The sequence below is a fragment of the Salvia splendens genome, chromosome 14 (genome assembly GCF_004379255.2).
Source record: "Salvia splendens isolate huo1 chromosome 14, SspV2, whole genome shotgun sequence".
NCBI lineage: Eukaryota > Viridiplantae > Streptophyta > Magnoliopsida > Lamiales > Lamiaceae > Salvia > Salvia splendens.
In genome coordinates this window covers 26913221-26933581 of record NC_056045.1, presented here as the reverse complement: position 1 = coordinate 26933581, position 20361 = coordinate 26913221, and the positions used below count along the sequence as shown (strand labels likewise).

At 38.1% G+C, this 20361-nt stretch overlaps 1 protein-coding gene and 1 pseudogene across 2 annotated transcripts; both read right to left on the bottom strand.

Annotated features, from left to right (window-relative positions):
* Nucleotides 1-1599: 1599 nt before the first annotated feature.
* Nucleotides 1600-12502, bottom strand: LOC121763307 (annotated as a pseudogene).
* A 963-nt stretch (nucleotides 12503-13465) lies between these two features.
* LOC121765458 (CBS domain-containing protein CBSCBSPB5-like) lies at nucleotides 13466-19108 on the bottom strand. 2 transcript variants are annotated; one of them, XM_042161627.1, is made up of 15 exons: nucleotides 18951-19108; nucleotides 18629-18808; nucleotides 17086-17254; nucleotides 16831-16963; nucleotides 16581-16751; nucleotides 16298-16376; nucleotides 16080-16193; nucleotides 15899-15965; nucleotides 15558-15663; nucleotides 15422-15480; nucleotides 14778-14884; nucleotides 14574-14704; nucleotides 14223-14308; nucleotides 14047-14136; nucleotides 13466-13942 (listed from the first exon to the last, which is right to left on the bottom strand). In XM_042161627.1, the coding sequence occupies exons 2-15, from the start codon at nucleotides 18778-18780 to the stop codon at nucleotides 13763-13765; spliced, it is 1644 nt and encodes a 547-aa protein (XP_042017561.1). In that variant the 5' UTR covers nucleotides 18781-18808; nucleotides 18951-19108; the 3' UTR covers nucleotides 13466-13762. The 2 variants fall into 2 exon arrangements, with proteins under 2 accessions (XP_042017561.1, XP_042017562.1); XM_042161628.1 differs by lacking the exons at nucleotides 18629-18808; nucleotides 18951-19108 and adding an exon at nucleotides 17412-18618.
* Nucleotides 19109-20361: the final 1253 nt, after the last annotated feature.

Sequence of the window (20361 nt, the reverse complement as noted above, 5' to 3'; positions counted from 1 at the left end):
GAAACTTATATAATGTATGCGGACAAACAAGTACGTGCTCCATACACCAACCGACAAATAGAATAACGGCAGTAACGGTATTACCGAACTTATTTTAAATCTGGGCAACCCATCTTGGCGTGAAACCCCTTCTACAACATGCACACAATAAAAAGGGAAAAACACCAGAAACGATCACCATCTTGTTTTAAACAATTCTAGTTACTATTTATCAATTCGATGCTATCATTGATCAGATACTTATCTTTTTGGCTAAACGGGTTTTACGAATTGTACTCGACTCCAGAATTGACTATTCTTTACTTTGTACTCAATGAGAAATCATTCAAACAAGACTACAAAACACAATTCAATGCATATCATGATCTCATCCAACAGATCTACAAAACCTCAGGTGCATCTTCTTGAAAGAAGAACTACAGAACAAAATTCAACAACTCACAACAAGCAGTGAGAGGACAAAAACTATTTCATACTCTTCATACATTAGAATCTGTTCACCTCATTACCAAAACCAAAAAGTGGACCCCCTCCAGTTAAACACACTTCAAATTATAAAGCACAAAAGGTTTATGCATATTAGCTATGAATAAGATGCAGAAAATACACAGAAATAATCACATAAACCTCCACACACACAATTCAGAATTGGACATCACTACAATCAACTCACAAATCGTCAGCCCTGATCTAAACATGCAAGCTCACCAACCATTGATTCAAACAAAACCCCAATTTCACAAAATCATAAGCAACATGCAATTTATCGTGAACTCAAAAAGAATGATCCTTGTGTATAGATTATAATCAAGTAACCATCAATGCTGAAAAATAGATAAGTTATACACAGCATTACCTCCTCTCCACGTGAAGAAATTTTTCCGATGAACCTTTTGATGAAATTCTCCACTGAAAAGGACCAAACAAACAATTTTGAAATAATATATAAAGCTAAAAAGAAAGAAGGAGGGCTAAATAAATGGATTTTCAAAGGTGTTTGAGTGCTCGGATCAACAGAGTATGCATTGAGCAATGCTGAATTTCAGATTTAAAGAACACTGAAATGGGAGAATCTAAACGCTTTGAAGGAGAAATCGGAAAAAGGGAATATATATTTTGCTGACAAATTGTGCATTAGAAATAACTCTGAATTTCCTCTATTTAAAGTGGTAAAACCCCACCTTTTGGGGGGGGGAGAGTTTTTGAGGTCTGTGTTAAAACCCTAACCATGGTTAAAATTAAGCCTGGTTAAAATGTTAACACAGGTCACTGTTTGTAATTTAAATTTGCATTTAATACAAGAAATTTTATGTTCTGAATTCTTGACTTTCTGAATTTCCGAATGAGGCTCATTGATGTTAAACTTAGTGCGATAAAGTATGTCACGCAACATTATTATTGATCCTCTTTCAAAAAAGAGGAGAAAAATATGTCGCTTGATATATTCAACATGTAAGTTCGGAAGCTCGTATGTAATTTTATATAAATCGCCGCATCCGTTTATTTCACTTGGTATAGCACCTAGAATACTCTAGAAACAGTGATGAGATTATTCAAAAATAAGTGTTGAGTTGACTCAATTTCTATAATAGTGTACAATTAAGCAAATGACTACTAATTCCATTAATGATTTCCACATCTGCAGAATCTGTGAGTGAGAGTGTGCGTTAATTACATTTAGTTTTACATTTACAGATCACACTGATTCATGGCAGTTGGCACAAGAATATCAGACTCTAGAGAAACCAACAAGAGAGGAAAACTGCATTTACTGTGGCTATATTTGGTGAAGTTTTTGAATGCGCGTATGTTGTCATGGCATGCTGTCAAAGACCGCGAAGAGGGCATTTTGGTCATTCTGCAGCTTGGCATCCGCCAGGTCAGCTTCCATCGGTGGAGCAAGTTTCCTCTCTGTGATGAGTCTGAATACAAAGGATATGCATTGATGAGATAGAATGAGTTGAATGGATTATCTGCAGCAATATAAGAAAAATGGAAAATAAAAGTCATATATGATGATGATGATGTTATATACAGAATTCACTGTATTTGATCCTGTTATAACATTCTTCTGAAGCAAGGAGAAAAAACTAGCCTTTTCCACAATTAAATTGCTAGAATTTATTATCTTGCAGATTCAGTGTCATCTGCTAAGTGAAACAGTTAGTTAAACTTCAAATAGGATTTATTCATCACTGGAACCCAACTCATTTGACACCATAACAAGTGCATATCTATTTCAAAATCAAACGCAAGATGCAGTGCATAAAATAGATTTTGCGGCTGCTAGTGTCGTAGTTGTCTGTGTGGCTAGAGACAATGCAACAGCTTAAAGAAGCAGCATAGCTAGCCTGTATCACATTGTAAATGACATAAGAACACTTGAACCAGAGATCTCGATGCTACTGCTTCTGCAACTGGTAAATTTAGAAAATGTGCAATTGCATCTGAAGGTGTCCTGGTATAATATAACAAGATTGTTAATTCCTTAATGAGATCCATAATAAGCCTTACCTCTGGGTTTTGTATTTGCGATATCTGATCATAACAGAAAGTACATAAGCACAAAAACATAAACATGTATATGGAAAAAAGAAAATGCATAGTATATTGATGACATATCTAGAATCTTGTCACCTTTGAAGCAAAATATGGATCTTCTCTTTCCTGCAAAGCTCTCAGGCCAGAAAAAAAATCATGATTTGTAATTGTCATAATGGTTTCTTCGTTCTTAGAGATCCCGGTCAGCCACCAATGCCTCTGGATAGTTCTCAACCAAATTCCCTAGGCAATTTTCAGCTCATGATAGACCAAAACCACATACACTTTATGGAGTAAGGATCCAATGCCCATGCCTATGTCTTAACCTAAACACACTTTTTCATTCCTGAGAAGTTTGAGCAGCAGAGCCACAATTCACTTGTGTGCTTTTTATACATTCAAGTACAAAGCACTGAGCTTCTGATAGATCTGGTAGCAGAGCCTTACTGATGTTCTCTCTTTTACATCATTAATACACCAGTTTTCCTTTTTAACTAATGCAACTGTTTTGCCACAAGTTCATGTCAGTTTCAGCTGTTAAATTAAAAGGAGCATTCATCGGGTAGACCAGTTAGCCCTATGTGATTGGAGTTCTCGTGCAGAGCAGTTCCAGCAGCTGCTCTCTTGAAAGAGCATTACCACCAAATCTGTGCCTTGCTTCTGAAGGAGATCAATTGACGAGGCCAGCATTCATATAATTTAGTGTTGCTCTGTTCAATCCATTATAAACCAAAAGCATCATATCAACTAAATTGTAATTTATAGAAAAAAAAAATTGGAACGGGGAATGAGCTCAACTTAACATATAAGTTTGAGCTTTAGGTTCACATATCTGCATGAATACTCTCCCTGTTTACACAAAATTCAATGATGTTTTAACTTTCCTGCACATTTGATTAATGAGTTTTTCTTCAAACAATACAAAAATTCCAGTTTATGATTACAAATCCATATTGCCTGTGAAAATGTCATCACTAGACATTTTGGAGCATGATTGCAACACTATCTACACATACATCTAGTCCATCAAATCAAACCTTGGGGCATACCAGCCTAATTCGTTGACGATCTGCTGCAGTCTCTCTTCCTGCCCTTTCGAGTCCCCCAAGGCTGTGGTGAAGGGGTATACGTACGTTACCTTGGTCGCCATAGCTCTATAAGAAACCACGTCTCTGTTCACCAGAAACTCCATAACGTCACGACCAAATCCTCCGTCCACCTAAGCCTGCTGATACATCCCTGCATTATTCCCACATTTTCATCAAAAGAAACTTCAATTCATTACATGTAACAATCTAACATCTTAACTCTAGTTGGAGTAGAATCCCTCAATCAACATCATTCCCCCTTGTTGAAATTTATGCACATACTAATACAACCAACACCGCAGAAACACGCAAAAATGCATACACAAGATCACCAGCTCTATAACATGGTTGTGCTAAAATTTTATCGAGTAGTGAGTTACCGGAAGGTGTATCTTCGACAAGCTGAATCTTGGCATTCTTCTGAGTTTTTAGGATTGCATCTTGCAGTTGCTGATACCACACATCAGTTAGATCCCTAGTTTGGTTTAACCAACATCGGACATATCAAAGGAAGGGTAGGGGCTGACCTGAATGGCAGAACCGCTCGAGGAGTAGCCCTCTATTTTCCATGGAAACGAAAAATTCGATGACTTGGGATTACTTGATATACACCCTGGATTTATTGCAGGACAAGGTCTAATTTTTCTGCATCCAATCCAAGACTCATTACATTACATGCCACATTTTTTTCTTATCATGAGATTCACAAAATTCCACTAATTTGATACATGTATATATTTATTCCAACATTCATCACCAGTAACATGAATTTGGGAAACCTAACTATACCATCATCATCAATTTTGCATCAAATTAGTAAAAAAAATAATTCCAAGATGTTCAATTAACACTCTGAACTGCTAAAAACACACTAAAAGGGGAAAACACGTAATATAAAATTCGGATTGAGATCTTGACAGAGAGAGCAAAGGTATACCCGTTTTCCAATCCAGTGGGAAGATTCTGTGCCTGTGAAAAAGGAGTGGTTGTTGAAGAAGATTTGGGATTGAAAGGGGTAAATGGGATTGCAGAAGATGGGAGTGGAGCAACAAGGGCCACAGCAATTGCAACGGAGATTAGGTTAGTAGACCAACTAATTGGGGGTTTAGTAGTAGAATATTTATCGATATTGTTGATGCAATCGACGCTAAATTTACAGGAAAATTTAGGGGTGGGTTTTGAATTGGGAAACGCAGGGGAAATGTGATGGAGAGGGTGACCCATTATCATCATCTCTCGCTCACTCACTCCCCAGAAAATGATTAAACAAAGGGAGCATGAAATCTGGTTGTTCTTTCGGTTAATTTCAACCGTTTCTGTGAGGAGTCGTTATGGTTTTAAACAAGAGTCGCAAAATTTACATAATAGCGTTTACCAAAACAAGTGGTGAAAGGAAGACAAACAATTTCATTTTTCAATAGTAATTAATACTATGAATTCTCGAATACTATTATATTGACCGTAAAAACTTCCTTTACAAGAAAAAAACCATACTCCTATATATCTCAAATTTGAAATAAAATGGTACCCTTAAAAGTTTATACTTTTTGAGTAAAATATAACCTATACAAAAATGAAATAATTACTATTTAAAGTTATAGTATTTTTTATTTGTACGTCCCTAAGATAAAAATCATAACTTTTTAATTTTTCACAATTATGTATTGGACAATAACATAAATCAAAACTGGTGTAGCATAAATCACATCGTTTCGGATAAATTGTTGTCATTTTAATCTATAGTATATCATAAAGTGGTGTAATTTATCCAAAACAGTTGTAGTATCATTTTGTTGTCACTGACATATTGGTATTGTCAGTAATATTTTTGAGTTTGACTAAGACAGTATGAGATAATTGTGAATTGAAAAGGTTATAATTTTATATTGAGTATATGGCAAAATTGATCCTGAACATATATGCTCATTTTATCATTTTGATCCTAAACTTTATCTTTTGATTTTTTCATCCTGAACATTTCACAAAATCAATCAAGTTTTTCGAGGTATAACAACTTAAAATTAGCCCTATTTTTTAAAGCAACTATAGATTAATATCATTATATGCAAATATAAACTACTAAATGCCAAAGCAACTATGAATGAATGTTCCAAGACTAAAATGCCACATGAACATCAAGAACTTCATTCTGGCAAAGTGAAAGTAACTATATAAACTCATAAAGGCCAAAAGCGTCTAGCATATGAATGACTGTTCCAAGACTCAATATCCAACAATGTGAAACACATTCATCATCAAGAACTTTCCTTCAAATATGAAAGATAAACTCCTAAAGGCCAAAAAATCTGTATATGAATGATGCTCCAAGACTAAATTTCCAAGAATGTGAAAGACATTCCTCATCAAGAATGAAACTTTCATTCCTTCAAAGTGAAAGCAACTATATAAACTTCTAAAGGTCAAGAGCATCTAACAAATGAGCGAATGTTAATCCAAGAATGTGAAAGACATGATCATCAAGAACATCATTCCTACAAAGTGAACACAACTATATATAAGGTCAAATCATCTATATATGAATGTGTCAAACTATACAAGGAAATGATCCATAATTGATGAGAAGATTGGTAATTGATTTGTAATTAATACCTTGTAATAGGCTCCTAGAATAGATTGATTTCTTTCCTTAGATAGTTCTTCCCTTCACCTATAAAAAAAGGAGAAATTGTACACTTTCAATATACAAGAAATAAGAGAACTTATATACTATTCTCTACAAACTCTAATCTACAATGGTTTCAATCGTCGCTACCCCTCTCGATATTCATCTTCAAGATGGTATCAGAGCAGGTTGTTAACGTGGTGGACTCAGAGAAAGTTCATCACAGTCCCATACCTTTCCCGACCCATCGACCTTGAACTGTGAGCAATCAAACATGTCAGATCCGAAAGTTCAAACCCAACCAACACATCCTCAAACACCATAAACATCCCAACCGATCTTGCGGCGCAATTCGCCAAGTTTCTCAAGATCAGCAACAAACCACCATACACACCATCATCCCAGATTGAATCTCTCGGTGAGATTACCATCCAGACCAAGTTGAATGGGGACAATTACCCCTTATGGCCAAATCTGATGGAACGTGCAATCGGTGGTAAAGGGCTGACATCCCACATTCTCGGAGTTTCAAGCCCCCCACCACTGACCGATCCAAACTACCCAAAATGGCAGCAAAGGGATCACTGCACATTCAATTGGATTATCAACAATATCGCACCGGATCTCGTAACAGAGGTCTCGCAATATGCAACCGCCAAGGACCTCTGGGAAGGCCTGGCAATTACATACGAAAGCGGCAGAGATCCAATCCATTTATATGGCCTACACAGACAGTGTATGACGATGAGGCGGGTCGAAGCTTTGTGGGTCAAATTTCAAGATCTGTGGATATCCATAGATGCTCGTGACCCAAGCACAATCGACCACCCACCATCAATCGAGAAGAATAACCAAACAATACAGAGGATGAGAGTGTACCAATTCCTTACCGCACTGGACGAGGGATATGAAGGGATAAAGAATGAGATTATCAACAAGGATCCACTGCCGAACCTGAGACAGGTGTACGCAATGGTGAGGCATGAAACCGTCAATGCAGGGCTCGTCAAGTCAAAAGAACCAAGCTCCGGAATTGGAGCCGGCTTGATAACCTTGGATCGGAGCAGAGTCGCCAACAGCCAACCGCCGCCGCCTCAACCACCGTCGAGATTTTCAAACAATCGGAGGGGAGAAGAAGATAAAAGTCGATTAGTTTGCCATCATTGTGGAGGAAAAAAAAAACATACAAAAGATACCTGCTTTCTCCTCCACGGATATCCTGATTGGTGGGAGGAGATGAAGAAGAACCGACAGGCTAGGGCAAATCGCGAAGGAGGAAGGGCGGCGACGGCGTTTGTGGCGGTGGCGACAGGAGAACGGGCCGCCCACGCCGACTATCCAACGGGCAACACCAATCCTCCAAACGCCGACAATCCGAGGGCAACCGAGGAACAGAGGAACAAGCCATTGCCACCGTCGCGGCTAGGGCACAGAGCGACGTGAAGGAGGGGAAATGGCGGCTAGGTTTTGGGCTGAAGGTAAAGAGGGGTCTATTTCTCAAATAGATCCCTCATTACAAACTCACTCTCACATTTTACCGCATTCCAAACATATTTCCATATCCCCCCCCTTCCCCAGAAATTTCCAAACTTTATTGTTTGACCCGGGATCTTTAAACAAATTAGATTTTGAGCCCCCAAGACTTAATAATCTCTTAAAATTACCCCAAAAATCTGGAAATTATAATTCTGGTGACCCAACTTTTGAAACTTTGAAAATCCACCCTAGTATTCCATGCCATAATACTTTTGAGGCACTCGCAAACTCGTCGATCTCAACTAAAGGAGAAAAAACTAGCCATTGGATTTTTTTATTGTGGAGCCACAGATACCATGTCATATGATGCAAATGACTTTTTAGAAATCTCAAAATCTCAGAAAAAATTTGTCCAAACAGCTAGTGGGAATTAGCACCAGTTAAGGGGGCGGGCACTATCCATATTTCCCCTACCTTGCGCCTCTCAAATTGCTTATATGTTCCGTCTCTATCCCATAAACTTCTATCTGTGAGTCATACAATTAAAGAACTTCACTGCAAGTTACTAATGCAACCTCATTTCTGCTTGTTACAGGATACCCAGACGGGGGAGATAGTTGGGCGTAGCACTGAACGACACGGACTGTACTACGTGGATAAGGCAGCCCAACAGAGTTCTGCATTGTTGTCTCACGGACTGACTGACAAACAGACATGGCTTTGGCACCGCCAGTTTGGACACCCTTCTATAGGATATCTTCGTTTACTTTTTCCGAAATTAGTTAATTCCACTCTTGCCTGGAATTGTGAAACCTGTTTTTGGCCAAAAGCCATAGACATTCATCATTCGAATAATACTCGTGAAAAGACTCATTTTGCCTTAATTCATTCTGATGTGTGGAGTCCTGCACCGGTTACTAGGGGACAAGGGTTTCGCTATTTTTTGTTGTTTGTAGATGATTTTACACGAATGACATGGGTCTATTTTTTAAAAGCAAAATCTGAAGTTTTTGAAAAATTTACTCAATTTTATACTCTTGTACAAACTCAATACAAACAGTCTATCCAAATCCTTAGATCCGATAACTGGGGAGAATTTGTTAATTCCAAAATGTAATTTTTTTGTGCCGAAAAGGGATTAGTTCACCAAACTACCTGCCCTCACACTTCGGAATAAAATGGGGTAGCCGAGAGAAAAAATAGATATATCCTGGAAATGACCCGAGCCTTCCTTATTGACTAAAACATACCCAAATCCTTCTGGCCGGAAGCTATAGCCACTTCCGTCTACCTCATTAACCGTCTCCCGACATATATTCTAAACTTCAAAACACCTCTTGATATTTTCTCCCAAAACCATTCCATCCCATCCTCCCTTAGCCTTGAACCAAGAGTGTTTGGGTGTATTGTCTTTGTCCACATTCCTAAGCTAGAAAGAACTAAATTCGCCCCGAGAGCAATCAAATGTGTTTTTCTAAGATACGGGAGATCTCAAAAAGGGTATCGCTGTTATGATCCAACTTCTCGAACACTATATACCACAATGAATTGTGGCTTTGTGCAAGATGAATACTTCTACTACCAACCTAGGAGTCAGGGGGAGAATAAGGACAACGACGACTCTCTAGATTGCCAGCCTCCTATACGTAGACCGACCATACCTATATCCATAACTGAGCCCCAGGGGGAGAGTAACCGGCCTCCACAGTCATCGCCTGTTACAGATGTCGGTCCACCCGAGACAGTTAGCGGCACCACCGGGCAGCCGAACTCCAACATACAGAACATGGAATTAAGTGACATGGCCGAACCATCAACCCCGATCTCGAATCCCGAGGTAAACAGTTCTGAAAATAGCATTGTACCTTTGCATGTTATAGACAACACTAATAATGACAGGGAAGATGAAGTAGAACCAATGGGCGTAGATGAAGATACTGGGCAGTATGAGTTGCCCAAAAGAAGTACTAGAGGCGTCTCTCCACGAAGATACTCCTCAGATTGGACGGGAAGAAAATCAAGATATTCATTGGCAAATACTGTTCAAGGACAACTCACAGAGATGGCAAGGGCATTTGAGGCTGCCCTTTATGGGGAAGAAGAAATTCCACAATCGTTCGAGGATGCAATGAAAAAGGAGATAGATGCCTTAAAGAAGAATGACACGTGGGAAAAGTGCACTTTACCGAAAGGGAAGAAACTAGTTGGATGCAGATGGGTCTTTACTATCAAGAGACGAGCTGATAGTTCAATCGAGAGATATAAAGCGCGATTGGTAGCCAAGGGATACACTCAAGTATATGGAGTGGACTATGAAGAGACCTTTTCTCCGGTGGCCAAACTAAATACGGTGAGAACATTATTGTCTGTAGCTGCTGTAAGGACTGGCCTTTGCACCAGTTTGATGTAACCAACGTGTTCTTACATGGAGAACTCGAGAAGGACAAGGAAGTGAACATGGAAGTTCCTCCGGGTTGTTCAGAGGAGTTTGGGGTAGGAGAAGTATGCAGGCTAAGGAAGACACTATACGGGCTCAAGCAGTCCCCGAGGATATGGTTCGGAAGATTATGCCAAGCAATGGTCAAACATGGTTTCACACAAAGCCAATCTGATCTTACGCTATTTCTAAAGAGAAGGGGGATAAGATGACATGCCTAATCATCTATGTGGATGACATGATCATTACTGGAGATGACAAAGAAGAAATCCAGAATTTAAAGGAGAATTTGTGCAAGGAATTTGAAATGAAGAACCTCGGAGCCCTAAAGTACTTCTTGGGGATTGAGCTACTGAGATCACAACGTGGGATCTTTCTAAGCAGAAGAAATATGTACTAGATCTGCTGGTAGAAACCGGGCTATTGGAATGCAAACCTGTAGAAAGCCCAATGATTCCAAACCATGGATTGAAAATCAAAGAAAGAGCGAAGTTAGCTGACCGTGGGAAATACCAGAGACTAGTGGGAAAATTGATCTATCTATCACATACAAGGCCTGACATTACCTATGCAGTCGGTGTCGTAAGTCAATTCATGCATAAGCCTCAAGAAGGTCATATGGAAACTGCGTTGAGGATAGTAAGGTATCTAAAGGGAACTACAGGGTATGGTGTGTTCCTAGAGAAAAAGGAAAACCTAGAAGTTGATGGATACACGGATGCTGACTGGGCAAACAACCCAATTGATAGAAGGTCGACAGGGGGTACTTTACCTTTGTAGGAGGCAACCTAGTCACTTGGAGGAGTAAGAAGCAAAAGGTGGTAGCATTGTCGAGTGCTGAAGCAGAATTCCGAGGAATCAAAAGTGGTCTAACGAAGATCATGTGGCTACGAAGACTGTTGACCGAGATGGGCTTTCCTCCAACACGGAAAAGTCAATTGTTTTGTGACAATAAGGCAGCAATCAGCATCTCCGAAAACCTAGTGCAACACGATAGGACTAAACATGTGGAAGTAGATCGACACTTCATCAAAGAAAATCTCGAAGTCGGAGTCATCGAATTTCCTTTTGTAAAGTCTGAAGATCAGCTTGCAGATATCCTCACTAAAGCAATACATCATAAGGTATTCCACGAAGTCTTAGGCAAGTTGAACATCGGAGACACCGTTGCTCAACTTGAGGGGGAGTGTCAAACTATACAAGGAAAGGATCCATAATTGATGAGAAGATTGGTAATTGATTTGTAATTAATACCTTGTAATAGGCTCCTAGAATAGATTGATCTCTTGCCTTAGATAGTTCTTCCCTTCACCTATAAAAGAAGGAGAAATTGTACACTTTCAATATACAAGAAATAAGAGAACTTATATACTATTCTCTACAAACTCTAAACTACAATGGTTTCAATCGCCGCTACCCCTCTCGATATCCATCTTCAAGAGAATGAGTGTTCCAAGTCAAAATATCCAAGAATGTGAAATACATTCATCATAAAAAACAGTATCCCTGCAAATTGACAGCAAGTAGTATCAATATATACTAATGTAGCAATTGTTAAGAGCATGAATATATACCAGTCCCTTTGTTGATCCAAGGAGACACCATGATAGTAGGCACACGAACACCAAGCCTATCAAACTTGAAGAAATAGGGGGCCGGCCCGGTGTTCCCATCAGGATTGGGGATATTGACGAATGGCGTCTGGACATGATCATAGAAACCTCCATGCTCATCTTAGGTGATGACGAAAAGAGTCTGATTCCACTGAGGGCTTCCCCTCAGTGTCTCGTAGATCTCCTTCACGAGCTTCTGCCCATTGGCAACGTCATGAGAGGGGTGATCGTCGTTGGCCGGGAACCCTAAAATGTCGAAGTGCCTCGGCTCAATCACGCACAAATTGGGCAATTTCCCAGCCCTAGCATCCTTTTTAAACCTAAAATCATAGTCATGAAACTTCTGACGCATACTTCAATTTCCTTAGATTTCTATAAAACAATGTGGTTGGAATGTTCTGGAAATAAACTCCAAAATCCAAGCCGTCTTCGCGGAGAGACTCGAAAATCGTCTGCTGCGGGTAGCCGGTGGCGAGCTGGCGCTTGACGTGGCTGGTGGAGCCGTGGGAGGTGGCGGAGTAGGCAAACAGGCGGTTGGGCTGGGTGAGGCCGGCGATCGGGCGTTTTCGGAGTATTTTCATATTTACATATTTTAATTATATGCATCGGGGGCGTGCCACGTCGCCCGGGTGCGTGACGGGCTGGCGCGTCCCTTGTCTCGTGGATACGGGCTACGGGACGGGCTACGGGACGGGCTACGGGACGGGACGAACGTTGCAACGCGTCCCGCGGCGGAACAGTCCCTCCGGGACGGAACGCGAGCCGCGCGGGACGCGTAGTGGATGCTCTTAGAGGATCGGTCGGTGCGATGACCCTCACATTTAATGAAACATGTCACACATAAATTAGTAGTAGTAAATATTTGATTTAACTCATGACAATATTCTTTTAATGAAAATGTCACATCCTTATACTAATTGAGGTGAAGCATTCAATGTATTAATTTTTTGCTATTATTTATGTTACCCCAAATTATGCTTACATTGTGGGCAAATTTTCAACAAACATCGAAAGCAATCTGCTTAACCACTCATTTCTCATATGAGAAATTACAAGGTTATTGGTCTTAAAACTATAAATTTTGAACAAATTCTAATATATTTTACTCCATTCATCCGCCATTAGGAGTTTCATTCCTTGGCGGCACGAGTTTTAATAAATGTTAAGAAAAGTGGTTGGAAAAAAGTTAGCGAAATAAGGGTCTCACGTGTATATATTAGTTTTAAATGAAATGTGAGTGGAACGAGTTAGATGAAGGTGGGATCCTATTATCATTTATGGTAAAAGTGAATCGGAACTCCTATTCGCAGACGGACTAAAATGGAAAAACGGAACTCCTATTCGCGGACGGAAGGAGTACAAATTTTGAAAGTGGTCTTAACAATACACAGATTATTCTTTAAACTCTAAAAATCTAAGGGCATATTTTATCAGATCATTCGTCAAAATAACGTCGTTACATGTAATATTCAGACTAAACTACATAGATTTCACAGCTAAGCACGCAAGATTAAATCTACCAAAACATTTCTCTTTGTTTCGGATTGGAAAATTTGCACTGTTTAAGAGGGTATTATTTTTAAGACCACTTTCAAAGTTCTTGTAAAATACCAAAAATTCGCCCAAAATTTATGGTCTTCAAGACCAAAATTAACGAAATAAAAGAAGTCTGAATACAAATATGGTGTTAAAACAAATGGAATTCCATTATTTTTTACAATCCAAAATGATTAAAGTGAGACAAATAGAAAGTTGGATACTGTATGTATGCAGTTCCACTTACAGCATATACAAATCCAATTTTTCAATGAAAATACATACCAATTTTTTCGTCATAATCACCTCTGCTTATTGTAATTTTGCAAGACACAATCCACTCTCTCTTGTTATGTTAAGGTATACTCACAAATGGCAACCAAAAGATACCACAACCACACTCTGGTTTCTTTCCTCTTCAACCTCTCCGAGCAACGTGTATATCGAATCAATTTGCAGGTCGCCTCAAGAATGCTAAAACGCCTAAACCAGCAACTAAGGCAGCCCCAGCTGCCACAGAGCTGTATGCCGAAGCCCAAGCATCTGCTTGAGCATATTCCATACCTTTTGACTTGGATCCCATCCGAGGACGTGCTGCACTGGTATACTCTAAATGCAATTTCAATCCCTGTTCATGTTGCTAGGTGAATTTAAAAGATAACTTCGCAAATGGATGCAAATTCTTCGCCAGAAACAGACAGCAAAAGTTACTTTCGAGTGTAAAAAACTGACCTTCCAACCAGCTAGTCTGGCATGATCTACAGCTGCTTGAAGATCATTATCAGATGCAAGCACAACCTTGTCCTTGTCTTCATCTTCATACTAGGGAATGATAGCAATCCAAAAGCGTAAGACTTCAAAATATATAGAAAATAAAGCAGCTGAGCAGAGTAAAGAGCACATCCTACCAGAATATGAGGAAGGTTGTCACGGTCAATTTCATCTCCTAATCTCTGAAGGATGGCTGCTATAAGGTCGGTCAAACTCTGTGTACCTAAACACAAAATAGCGACACAAAGTGATGCAAAAAAGTATCTGTGCAGTATGTAATAGAGATGATAAAAGTACAAGACACAATTTTCAACACATAAGATCTCCATGCATAAAAGCGAGTGAAATGATATGTAGATATAGTAATTGTGGTGTATTCTTCTGTGGCATAAAACTTGAAGAGGTAATAATGATAAACCTAAAAGGCTAAACGTATACTGGGATAACAAGACTATTTTTCACACTAAAAGATAACAATTGAAAAATACCACATAAGAATCTATGCATCCTTCCTTTTCCATCTTGAATTTTGAAAGCAAACGAGTTGGGGGTGGAAGTAGAATAAGCAATAGATCGTCCGCCATCTCCCGCATCAGAAGGAAATTTCAAGGAATTCTCACTGAAATATCAAATCGAGATTGTAAGGAACTGTAAACAATCAAGAATTAAAAATCAGCAGTAAAGCACACAACCTCCGGGTCTCATCATCATCATCTGGATTTAGTTCCATTGCAGAATCCCAGAACTTTTGCAGCATGGTGTTTGTGGCCTCTCCATTGACTGCTGCAGTACTTCCAACCTGGTAAAAAAACCCAATCAGAGGATAAAATCTTCAGAAAGTAGTACATAATGCAACAGTATAAACTCTAAAGTGTCAAAATAATCAGGACTGCCCTTTAGCATGAGTAAAAGCAGCACGTTGAAGATCTCAAAATAAAAAAATGGGAGTGTTAATAGTCTTAATTCAAGTGATGAAATATATGCCTGAGACAATCATCCTGTCTTCATCCAATCCATAAGAACATAGCTCATGCAACAGTAAAGTTGACGATAATTTTCATTGATAACCCCAAAAAATGAAATAAAATGTTTAGATTGATATAGTCACATTCTTCTTCTAAACTGCAAGAAAATGTATTAAAATTAATAATGAAATTGCAAAACAAATGAAAGTGAAACATTGACAATTAAAGCAATTACAGTTTTAGTTGAAAATATAAGGTAGTTTATGTCGTATCTTATAGACATGGCTTCAATAGGTTAGCACATTTCTTAGTTCAAATCATTTGATCTCTAATTACCTCATCCATTGAAAGGAAGGTTCAGATTGACTTACTGTGGCTATTGCAGCATGAGTTATATGAAGAACATCGAGAACAGCTACTGCCACTCCTTCTGTATCATTGCGTTAAATATTAGACCTGGAATTATAATCCTCAAAATTCTTCCTATGACATATTATGTTGGTATACCTTTATCAACAACTGGAAGGTGCAAAAATTTCCCATCATGCATGGTATGAAGTGCATCAACAATAGGAGTATCTACAGTAGCACACTCTGGATTTGGTGTCATCACCTGGAGAATTGTTTTAGTGATATGAAAAAATGAGCGATATTAGCATACCTTCCAATTTACCAAGAAAAGTTCAATCAGAAAACTGAAACTTGACAAAATATACTGCAAAAGTCTATTATGAATTGTCCTTATTCCAGAAAAAAATTCCAGCAAAACAACTCCAGAGATTGAACAGCTAGAGCGATGGATATGGGAGCAATAACCAAAGAAAAGGAGAGAGAAGGGTAAAGTTTACCTTCTCCACTAAAGTAGATCCTGGAGAAAGATCTTGAGCTATGACCCTCATCAGCATGTCTTTTGAACTAATATAAGTATTGCATACAAGTGAGTGCTCAGTTAAGACACAAAATTTCACAGATTGTGCACACAGAACTTGTCATTCAAATTGGCATTTTCATAAAGAAGGGAAAGCTCACGTAAGTATTCCTCGTGGTTTGTTTTCTACAATTACAATGGCAGAGCTTGCTTGAACTTCAAACATCTTCTTTGCAGCCTCTAGCACAGTGTCACTTGGATCTACTGTAACAATCCTAACAAACCACAAGATTAGTTGCATTACGCTTCTAATATCTTGCTATAGTCATAAGATGCAGGCTATGGATATAGATAATAGCAAAGTGAAGATATTACCTACTTTGAGTTGTCAGGAATTATAGTGGACACAGAGGGTGTAAACATTCGCTCTCGAAGTGTCTCAATGAATGTGTTCGGGCCTACATATTAACATGTTAAAATTAAAACAGTAGCATTGCCAGTGAATGATCATGATTCTTAATAACATACGAAATGGCTAGACACTTGTAATTATAACATGAAAGATAATCTAAGGCCACTGGAAAAGAAAAACAAGGACAAGAAATGCAAAAGTAAAATCTGCAAGAAAAAGGAGAGAACATTTAATGGATGCATGCACCAACCAGAAACTGTGGTCCCCCAATGTCTCTCCACGCCTTCAACAGCAGCTGCAATCGCTTTTCCCTTCTCAGCTGCCCTCTCCAAACGAGCAATAGCATCATACAAACATTTTGCTATGTCAAGTAAAGCAATCACCTCTCCTTTTTCAACAACTGGTAAATGTCTAAACTTTCCTGTGGAAAATAAGCCAAGCCAATTTAGATTCTAAAACAAGATTCATCATTGAGGCATGAAGTTTTAGATAAAAGAGACCTTGAACCATTTTTTGCAACGCTTCGACAGCAAGATTATCAGAAAGCACAAATACTGGGTTCCTAGTCATGACCTTAGACACAGGAGTTTCCTCAAGATTTAGATCATGAGCAATGACTTTCATAGCTATATCCTTCAGTGCAAAGAAGAAAAATGTCATTACTTCCAAGAAAAGAAATGAGAACAAGCAACATGGGGACTTGTCAAAAGACTAAAACTAGCTCCCAGTTACATGCATGTCCCTCCAACAAGTACCTTATCTGTCAGGATTCCACACAATAATGCATTTGAATCGGTTAGCAGTAAAGCATCAACCCTACGGGCAGCCATCCGGCGACAAGCTTCAATTATAGTGGTAGTTTCTGGTACTGTCAAGGCTTTTGATAACCTCAATCGCTTGACCGTCCGTTCCCCTGTCAGTCCTCTGATGCAAATTTGAAGAATAATAATTCTCAAATATCATGGAAATACATTTTGTCAAAAGGAATTAGTTGCATGCATTTATGTTTGATGTGTCTTCCGCCATGGCACAACAAATCAATTTATAAGCCAAAATACGATCATAAAGATGAAGAGCATACCTATGATAATGTGTACATAAACGTGCACTCCTCCCACTTCTTACTTAGAATAAATAAGTTAACTTTCTCAACAAAAGATTTAACAAGTTAGCCTTCAACTTACAATGCTCAGCCATGTGTTTGAACATAATTCTCACCACTAAGAAACAAAATGAAACACGAAAGCAAGACAAAAATGTAACAGCTTTGGTTTTTCAAGCTCTGAAGATTCTGAACTTTGCTCATTTGAATGATTGTATCAGTAAAGCATAATTAATACTAGTAACTACCCAACACTATTACATTATTTGGTTAGAGTATGTATATGCTTACTTTTAACATCAAACCCCAGTCAGTCTTTGTGTAATACATCCTCACTTCAAGTGGAAGCTCTAAATTCTTTTAAGTACACAGTCTACCTATCATTTTATTAAAAGCATGCCATCCCCCATGTTGCACAGTCTTGGTAGATAGAGGGAGTAGCAGTGAAGCTTGGTGCTTGACGACATAAGATACCTTTAGTTTCAATTTTCAAGTGGAAAAGTCATAGATCTACTTGTTACTTAAATTTATTTTACTTCCTTGTACTTAAGTTTAGACACCAATCATTATCCTTTGACAAATTATTCTAATAGTTCTTACTTTCTTCCTAGCACTTCACTAGAGTTTTCAACTTCATTAGCACAACTATCCTCTAATAACAGAGATTTTTGCTTCGACCAAGAATCAGGCCAACATTTATGGGAGTATTGAGGATTGCTAACAAGAAGGCAAGGATAGTTGCAAGAGCATTTGGATTTTCTGCAGTTACTGTTGAAGCTGAAATTAAACAATTTTATTAATTAAAAAATATACATACAGCAAAATCAAGCTAATAAAAACTGTAGTAACTGTATCCAGTTTTTAGAATAAATTCACCCTGATCGTGCGGATAAAGAGCGAAAAATGTTTTGACTAAACGTAGACACTTTTTACTTTCAGCAATTATGAGCCAATCAACCAATCGCTTGTTCTTTACTCATTGGCATTTACTAGTAGTTTAGAATCGTTTTATGACAGTTCTACAGCAAAAATAAATGGAAAAACAAGCAGGAAAATATTCCATTTAATGCCATCCACCACACTAAAGGAATCTGCTAAAGAACTTAATGAAAAGTTATCTAGATTGAGAAATTCATTCACACGATAACGGAATGAAAACATTTTCCAATTGAAGCTTATAGGATATGATAGCGTACATGGAACGGGAGACGGATATGGATTTGCGGTGGTTCGAGGGAGGAATTCCAACCACTCCATCGCCGCCGCCGCCGTTATCAGCAGCAGATTTCTTCCTGGTCAACGTCACGCTTCTCCTAGTTGACGATCCCCCTGGAGGCGCGGTCGACATCTTCTGCTCGATCGGAAAAGTTCACCAGCTGTAAATCTATCAGAAATTAATACACACGCATCGAAAATTGAACCAAAACACAATCATCCACAGCAGAAGTTCAACAATTAGAGGTGTTTCAGCCAAGTAAAGCATGAATCGTGAAAGTAAGTAGCGCTATTACAGCATACCAATCAGGAATAACGGCGATTGAATGAGCAAAAGTGATTGATTGAGGATTTTTGGCGTTGATTTAGGGAGGACAAATGAGGCCGGAAATGAAGAGAAGAGGAGTGCACGCGTGAGAAACGGAAGGATGAGGATTTTTGCTGTTACGATGTCCAAAATATTACTACATTAATTTAAATTTAAAATTTAAAATATAGAGTAATTTAATTGCGTAGATTTGGGCCTAACATCGGGCTTGGCATATTGCATATGGTCTGGCCCATATTCCCATTTTCACAAAAATTGAGGAGTGGATTAACAAATTTTTTAGCATAAAAATATGAGAATGAATGTTAATAGTAAGATAAATGAAGATAGAATGAAATAAAAGATATTTAAAAAAAAAATTCATAAAATTAATAATTTCATTATAATGGGGTGACCATAAAAAGAATAACTATAAAAACATGTCCAAATAAGTAAAATGTAATCGTGAATAATACAGAGCCAACTTAAATTTTGTTGGAACCAATTGAATAGATTTATCCTTATATTCTAGTCAATTCATCCAATTAAATAAATTTATCCTTGTATTCTAGGCGATGCGTCCAATTAAATACATTTATCATGCTTTTGTTTGCTCTATTTCCTTTTTTTTATTATTTAACCACGGGTATACCGAACCCGCCTACAGTAGAATCCGACTAATCTTGCTCGACCGAGTTTGAGGATTAAGGCCGAAAGTCTCCCAACGGGTGATGGGGGTTGCTCTATTTCCTTTGATATATCTACTCCCTTCGCATCCTTCAAATTTTATCACATTTTTACCGTACACAAATTTTAATAAATTTAATGGAAAGTGGTTTGAAAAAATTAGTGGCATGTAATTTCTATTTTTAAATATTAGTTTTATACTTCCTATGTCCCAAGGTAGTTGAGTCGTAATCATTTTTTGTTTGTCTCAAGCTAGTTGAGTCATTTCATTTCTTGGTGAAAACTTTTTTCTCTCTCGTGTTTTACTCTTTCTTCATCTCTCTTTACTTTATTTTCTCTCTTATTTTACTCTCTCAAAAATATTTTATTTTCTTTTTGGTTACATTATTATTCAGTTGTCGCTATTTATTTTTATGTCAAAAATATGTTATGCTCTCTTTTTAGCAGTTTATTTATTATCTTATGCCTTTTATTATTTTGCAAGTATTGTATGCATATGTTACTAGTAGACTTGTATGCATATGTTAGCTTCACTCCTAAGGTGCCGTTCTTCTGTTGGTATAATCCATTGTCGTTAGATTATCCAACTAAAATAATAGTGCCGTTCTTCTGTTGGTATAATCCATTGTCGTTAGATTATCCATCTAAAATTAAGTTGCACTATTATTTTAGTTGGAGGGGTTGGCTACGATTCATTATCTCATGATTATTCATCTAGGA

What these genes read in the sequence shown, in the direction of transcription:
- LOC121765458 (XM_042161627.1), bottom strand. Translation starts at nt 18,780, where the DNA reads ATGTCGACCGCGCCTCCAGGGGGATCGTCAACTAGGAGAAGCGTGACG. An exon ending in ATATCCGTCTCCCGTTCCAT is followed by an intron (nt 17,255 to 18,628) that starts GTACGCTATCAT and finishes AATTTGCATCAG; the next exon opens with AGGACTGACAGGGGAACGGA. An exon ending in AAACCACGAGGAATACTTAC is followed by an intron (nt 15,966 to 16,079) that starts GTGAGCTTTCCC and finishes TACTTATATTAG; the next exon opens with TTCAAAAGACATGCTGATGA.